The sequence below is a fragment of the Sesamum indicum genome, linkage group LG4, assembly GCF_000512975.1.
Source record: "Sesamum indicum cultivar Zhongzhi No. 13 linkage group LG4, S_indicum_v1.0, whole genome shotgun sequence".
NCBI classification, from domain to species: Eukaryota; Viridiplantae; Streptophyta; class Magnoliopsida; order Lamiales; family Pedaliaceae; genus Sesamum; species Sesamum indicum.
Window position 1 is genome coordinate 6,225,119 of NC_026148.1, and position 8,095 is coordinate 6,233,213.

The window sequence follows — 8,095 nt, forward strand, 5'->3', positions numbered from 1 at the left end:
TTTTCTCAACTGAGATCATTATAATACATCTAAAATTTATGATCGAATATTTATAGGCTAAGGAAAAGGGAAGAGCCATGGCTGACAGCTCCAATTTATGCTTCAGAATTGTTTCCTGCTTTTATTGAAGAGATGAACCAAGGTATAATGTGGAATTAGATTACTCAATCTGTCCACAGTAGAAGGTATCTATTACATGGGAGTGTAAAAGTGAAAATCTTATGTACCTTTCCAACCAGCCCCCAAAAACTGATTGACAACTAATAGTAGTCATATATAACTTTAAATTATCGTTATCCGGAAACTAACTACCACTGCATGAATTACAGCACTATTTCTGAACATTACAAAAGGAAGCATTTTACCGTGAACACAAAGAGCATGAGTCTGTACTTAAATTATAAAATTTAGTCCATGTAAAATTCTGAGCAATTATGTTGTATAATCTAGGAAAACAAAGAAATAGCCATGTTGAGCAGCTTCCATGGATGTTTCACTGTCTTTTGTGTTCTTTATTTTATTTTTTTAAAATAAAGAGAAGAAACAAGACTACAAAATAAAACAAATATCAAATTAAAACAGTAGTCAAATGATGATTGTATGAAACTCTTAGACAAGTAAATTCCATCAACCTGTCCGACTCTTAATAAGTTATGCTCTATAGACAAGGCAAGGAACAAAGAAACATCCGTTAGCAGAGCAGCATCTTGCATATTTAATATATGTTAGAATTTTTTCTTGATACAACATAATTATAAAAGACACCTATCAAGTAATAAATAGGTTTTCCGATATGGCTTGTCAATATGGTTTCAGAAATATTTGATATGCTGAGTACAAGTAGATCAGAACAGTGTCATTATGGAATTTCCAATTATTAATAAAATGATGACCTGTGAAGATTATATGTGAAGAGAAGAAAAGTAATTGCCTTATCAAGGAGGTTTGTTTGGAAAAGCAAGCTAATCGAAGGGGCTGTCCTTTGACAATTTTATTGTTTCCTATAACATTGTGTACAATCAAATGTTTACTATATAATTTATTGTCATCCTAAATTCAGAACAAATAGAATATCTTGAGCCAATCGCAAACAGCTTATCAAAAATGAATTCCAGATTGATCATTCATGCACATTCTCTTCTACTTTGGCAAGGGAAAGTACAGGCAGGAGTAGAAAAGAGACCTTTGTAAGGAAACATATTTCTTGGAGCACAAAAAATGGATAATTTCTAGAATCGTAAGACAAGAAAAACCTAAGACTCTGATGGGACAAAAGGCTTACTCATTTGAAAGTTTATCTAGCCTCACATAAATGTACCCTCGAGGAGAAGTTTTGAATGCAAAGAGCTTCATTTCTTCACCAAACTCCAGCAGTACGTCTTGGGCTATGGATAGTGCTCTTTCGCCCCAAGGGCAATTTTGTAGAACAACTCCACCGCCATCACTTCCATCACCAACCTAAACTTTGTGATATGATGATCAGCTAAAAGATCATGTGAAGAGCTATATTTGTGACTTGTGCAGCGAAATTCCAAACATCAACATCTAACCATACCTCAGGCTCAGCTTCATCCTCTTCTTCCCATGAATCAATTGGTTCCACCTCTCCATTAGAATCATCTAAAGCTTTAAATGTACATAAAATGCAAGCAAAGCCAAAATCATATTAAAATCTGAAAATGGAGCAAGTGGAGGGATCAAAGACTAGAAGCACAGCTGAAAGTTAATGAGTTACATGAATACTTTGACCTTATAAGAGATTGAAATGGCATTGTGTAATAACCAAGCTTATGAGTATAACAAGAAGTTGAGAACAAGTCACCTATAAGGGTAACTTTAATTTAGCAGTTTGTACCACCTTATGCAATTGCATTAGTTATATTCATATACATGGGAGCCCATGGAGGCACATCTCACCCTTAAGCAACCATGCAACCCTGTAAATGTGGAAAAACCACCAATTTCTTCTTCTTACATGCCTCTCCTCTGTTAATACAACTTAGTTCACATGTAAAAGTTTTGGCTGTAAGAAAACAAGAACCAGTTAATTTTGCGAAAGAAAAAATAAAACCGGCTCCAGTATTAGCAAAGAACATGTTACTACCCCCAACCCCTTTCTTGCAGACAAAATGTCAAACATATGGTACAGAAATGAATTTGAAAAAGAACAACATCAAGTGAAGAGCTTACCATCAACCGAGTCTTGACGGGTGTCCTCACTGAAAGAAGAAGTAGCATGGAAGCGGCGAACAGGGGCGAATGAAGCAAAATAACATGTGGGCTCCAGAGAAATACATCTTCTGAAGCTGACAAGAATGTCATAAAGGAGGCCTGGTTTTTGGGACGTTGGAAGTGGAGGGTCATGAATATAAGAAAAAGGCGTTGAAGAAAAGCTAATTTCCTTCAAACCTCTGTACTTGAAGCTGCAGTGACGGTAAATCCTACCAACAACTGAAGTTCTCATATGCCTTGGTCGGCGATCTCTTTGGAGTTGGGCGGGTGCGTGATTTCTGTAGTTTTCTAGCGGCGAGAGGAAGCTGTCTTTTATATTTCAAACAATTGTGTTCATACAGAGAAAATTGCAATTTTTGTCCCAAATTATAGGTTTATGTGCAAGTTTAGTCCCATACTATATGGAATAACCAATTATAGTTCCACAATTTAATTTTTTGTTGTAAATTTAGTCCCAACTTGATAAAATCCGACGAGCGAGTTTTCTGTTGTCAAGGGAAGCGAACTGATAAGCGCTTATGAGCTGATAGGGTGTCCAGCTCCGGATTATGATAACTTTTATAATTGGACAAAATGCATAAAATCTCTATGTGTTTTAAAAAATCGACTAAAAATTTATTTTTAGTTTAAAAATAGACTAAAAATCGTTAGTAATTAACAGAAGGTGCACTACACTCACTCTTTGTGCATGTGGGGATATTTTATAACAGTTTTTGACCTTTTTCTTAGGTGTCTTTTACTGAAATACTCTTTTTTTATTTTTATATTTTTTTACAATTTAAATTAAAATATTAAAATTAATCAAATAATTTTATAATTCTTAATTGTTATATCTAAAATTATTTTTAATCAATTAAAATATATATTTAATTATAATAATTATTATTATAATTATTCTTAATTAGCTAAAATATTTAATTATTATAGTTATTTAAAATATTCTTAATTAACTAAAATGTATTTTAATTAATATAATTAAATAAATCAAAAAACAATAAAAAAAGAAAAAATTGAAGAGGTTTGCCCCTTTTCTGTCGGAAACTTGTCCCTAAATTTTTGGCGCCCTCTAGATGAGTTTCCGGCCGCCAGTGGTACCATTCAAATCCTCTCTTCAAGAGGAACATTTTCATACTTTTAAATTTGAGTTTTCATCAACTCTACAGACTGGACTCAAGCCACGACCGCCAAATATATTTGCCATCGATTTATCGTCGTCCGGTCGAATCTCGATTGTGGACACATCAAAGCAATAAGATAAAGAAGAATGAAAACCAAATGAGAAACGCGAGCGAGCAAATATCTTCAAGACGATTTTAACGAGACCGTCCTCACTTATTTTATTAAACTATTTATGGAGATCCGACGATTTAAAGAATTCATTGGCGATTCTAACACGACAGAAATGGTGGTGGGGGTGGGTAGTTAGTTATATATATATATATAATAATAATAATAATAATAATATATTTTTTAGTTTTGAATTATTTATATATAATGTAAGTTAAATAATTTGTTGAATCTAGACCTTTCATTTTTTTAAAATCTAATGGTTGAGATTAATTAATTAGATCGAAAAATCAATATTTGATTAGGAAGATCCAACGGTCATTAAAATAAAAAATAATATATATGAAGTAAGAGTATAATGGTCATTTTTTAAAAAATTAACACCATTAGTTTGATTGCACGGAGGGGGGCGATTGGTTTAGGTTTAATAAACACAGGGGGGTTTTTAGCCTATTTTTAAAATAGAAAGGGTATTTAGCCAACTTTTTAAAACACAGAGGTTATACATTTTGTCCTTTTATTTTTAATGTTATTTGTTCAGTTTTTTGTTGGACAAAATCATGTAATGAAGTGAAGAAATTCAAGCTCAACAAATCAGCAAAGATGCGAGATTTAGCAGAAAAACAGAGCAAAGCCATTCCTTTCATTTCTGGTAAATTTCTGTTACAGAGAACAATGAAGAAGACGATACTTAAATAGACAAATCTACCGCCAAAACCGTGTAACAAATTATCAACTACCTATTACCTTACATGGCCCAATCACGTTCAGAATAAAAAACTACAGAAACTGAAATAAGCGTGGGCACGCTTGTGCTTCTGTTGCTCAAAGAAACGACTTCTTTTATCCTTGATCAATAAGATCATTATCAAGGCCTGCTCCAGCAACAAGATGAACATCATTCTTCTGGGACGCCATAGTGCAGTAGAAGATGGTGAGCACTCAATTCCAACACACCCCCCACAAGTGGGACTTGGGGTGAATGACACAAGACCCAACTTGGAAACAAATGAATGGAATAGCGAAACAGGAAGAGCCTTGGTGAAGGCATCTGCAAGCTGCGTGAAACTTCAAACCAAAACAGGGCTAATGAACCCATCCTTAAACGCATCACGGGCAACATGACAATCTATCTCAATATGCTTCGTTCGTTCGTGAAAAACGGGATTAGCTAGGATGTGGACTGCAGCCTTGTTGTCGCAAAAAAGTGAGATAGGCAAAGTTACAGAAATACCAAAATCAGCAAGTAAGAATGACAACCAACGAAGTTCACAAACTGTGGCAGCTAAACTTCGATATTCCACCTCGGCGCTGGAACGCGAAACTGTTGATTGCTTCTAGGTTTTCCAAGAAACAAGAGTACTACCCAGAAAAATGCAGAACCCAATAAGAGACCGCCTAGAATCAGGACAAGACGCCCAAGTCGGCGTCACAATGAGCTCGAAGATTCAATGAGTTGGCTGCAGGGAAAAATAAACCAAGTGGGGGACAACCTTTTAAATACCTGACCACATGAAGTGCAGCCTTCCAGTGATCTGCACACAGTTTGTTGAGATATTGGCTCAACTGTTGCACAGAATAAGAGATATCTGGCCTGGTATAGCTAAGGTATAGTAGACGACCTATTAATTGTCTGTAGGACTCAGATTTAGGAAGCATAGGTCCAGTTTCAGAACTCAATTTAAGCCTAACAAGCAGAGGTGTGGGAATGGCTTTAGCGTCGAGTAAACCCGTGTCGGCAATGATGTCTATAATGTATTTGGTTTGTGCCAAATAAATCCCATTCTAGCCAATTTAGAGTGTGCATGGGGGTTCTATGCAAAATATACGTCACTGCAAGTATAGACTCTCCCTAAAAGTGAAGAGGCAATGAAGCTTGAAAGAGCAATGCTCTAGCAACATTCAGAAGTTGTCTGTGCTTTCTCTCTATTCTCCCGTTCTGCTGGGGAGTATAAACGCAAGTGGTTTGATGCAAAATTCCCAATTTTTGACACAAACTTTGACATTGTGCATTTACAAACTCGGACCCATTGTCTGAGCGAATAACCTTGATCTTAGTTCCGTATTGAGTTTCAACCAATGCTGTAAACGTTTGCAAAGTCCCAACCACATGATCTTTATGTTTAATGAGGTAAGTCCATAGCGATCTGCTGTAGTCATCTAAAATCGTCAATACATAATTGCTGCCCGTTAAACTAGATGTCTTGTAAGGACCCCAAACATCTAAATGCACCAAGTCAAAAATTGCAGTAGCATGAGAATCACTAACTGTAAACAGAAGCCTTGATGTTTCGCCTGAGGACAAATATCACATTTTATTTTCAAGCAGTCTCTTGAGATATTACAAGCTGGAATACGCCTAATGGCTGCCATAGAGGCATGTCCCATTCTAGCATGCCACAAATTATCGTTACAATCAACTACAACATTACATGAAGTAGGAGTAATGTAATTCGAAGCAGTTAAACTCCTAGATCCACTCGATTGTTCAGAATGAATAGTCGCTTATTCAACCTTCCCTTAGCCAGTGCTCGTCTATTCCCCTGGTCCTGCAACACGTAGCCAAACCGATTGAAAGAGCAAGTGTAATTATCCTCGTTACAAAACTTACTTACTGACAAGAGGTTGACAGAAAAATTGGGAATGTAGAACAGCAATTTGAGTGTGATCTCATCCGTTAACTTCACAACTCCAACATAGGCCACTTCTCTCTTTGTTCCATCGGGTAGATACACGAAATGAGTGTGTGCAGGGGCAGAATAAGAATCAAAATTTGACAGATGCACACACACATGGTTTGTGGCGCTGGTATCGATTATCCAATCGTCATAAACCAATGAACTAGAAGCAAGAGTGTTACGTGCAAATTCTTCTTCACAGTGAACGAAGTTCACAAAACTGGAAATGGGGTCTGAAGAAGGTTCCTTCCCTTTCATGAGTTTTAATAACTCCGCCATCATGCTTGCAATATCAACATGTGAATCACCTTTAGCTGAAGATATCTCTAGTTTGTTCTCTGTTTTAGTATCTAAATTTGCTGCAAAATCGTAGGTTGCTCCAGTCTGTTTCTTCCTTTCACTCAATGACTTATACCAATCTGGCATGCCGTGGATTTGAAAGCAAGTGTCTTTCAGGTGGCCTTGCTTATGGCAATGAGTACGCACCATAGTCTGTTTATCCCTGTCCCCAAAAATTCTGGGTTTCTGCATTTGTTTTGGTTTACCTCTGTTATCTCTTAGGGAAACTTGAAAAGTTGCATTAGTGTTGCTATCTACCAATTGTGTTTGTATATTGCGTTGTTGTTCTACCGCAAACATCATGGAGAAGGCCTTCTCCAAATCAGGCAATGGATCCATCATAAGCAATTGACTCCTCTCTTTATCAAAATTCTCATGGAGTCCCATGAGAAATTGCGTAAGTTGTGTTCCATTGTTCATTTCTCCAATAGCTTTACTAATTCCACAAGTGCATCCTCCACAAGTGCACTTGGGTGATGGCGCCAAACAAAAGAGTTCATTCCATAGTTTTTTCACTTTTGTTAGATAGCTGGTTAAGCTCATATCTCCTTACGAAACTGATGAAATTTCACGTTGTATTTGGTATATCAATGGGACCACTGCTCCGTCCGTATCTGGCTTATATTTCCAGCCACAACTTGCAAGAAGAACTCACGTACATGAAGGCCTCAACGAGGTCCTTAGAAATTGAATTCCACAGCCACGAAGTCACCATTAAATCCACTCTTCTCCACTGTTCAAACAAAGTGGATCCCACTGGAGGTCGTGGAAATGTTTCATCTATGAATGCAAGCTTCATCTTGCATCCTAGAGTGACGTACACCGCTCTGCTCCACGTCAAGTAATTCGAGCCAATTAAGGCGAATATGCCAGCACAAAGCTGGAATTGTCTGAGGGATGCAAATACAGCACCTCTCTTTCATACTGGTCTGCTTCTAGTGTTGGCGAATCTCCGATAAATCTACACTCGTTGTTCTAGTAAAACAGAAAATTGAACCAGCAAAACAAACGTATCAAGAGACCTTCAAGAAGCGTGGGCACGCTTGTGCTTCTGTTGCTCAAAGAAACGACTTCTTCTATCCTTGATCAATAAGATCATCATCAAAGCCTGCTCCAGCAACAAGATGAACCTCATTCTTCTGGGACGCCATGGCTGCAGTAGAAGATGGTGAGCACTCAATTCCAACATGAAGTGATTTATATTAATGTTTTCTGCTTATTTTATATATGTATTGAAGTGGACATGTAGAGTTTTGTTTCTGTGTTTGCAGGACCTTACTGTTATTGTCCCTTTATTGTTTATGGTAGTCCCTGTTGATGTTTCTGCGGGTGTTAGTTAAATGTATTTTAAATTCTAATGTAGTTTGTGTTGTTTTTTTTTATGCATATAATGTGGCCTATTTTATTCAATATATTGATAAAATTACAATATGTGTGTATGTGCTAATTTTCTGTTATTTGCAATTAAGGCAATTATGGTTTTCTTACATTTAAAATTAACCATGGGAGTAATTAGTTCATGAACCTAGACCTATGTGGGGGGGGGGGGGGGGGGGGGG

At 36.8% G+C, this 8,095-nt stretch overlaps 1 protein-coding gene across 1 annotated transcript in view; it reads right to left on the reverse strand.

The window, feature by feature from the left end:
- The window catches only part of LOC105160119, a 3,587-nt gene extending 938 nt beyond the window's left edge, over nucleotides 1-2,649 (reverse strand). The window contains exons 1-3 of the mRNA XM_011077384.2: nucleotides 2,191-2,649; nucleotides 1,556-1,626; nucleotides 1,283-1,458 (exon numbers count right to left, since the gene is read on the reverse strand). Of these exons, the coding sequence (XP_011075686.1) occupies nucleotides 1,283-1,458; nucleotides 1,556-1,626; nucleotides 2,191-2,464 (521 nt within the window). The 5' untranslated portion in view covers nucleotides 2,465-2,649. The remainder of the gene's footprint in view (nucleotides 1-1,282; nucleotides 1,459-1,555; nucleotides 1,627-2,190) is intronic.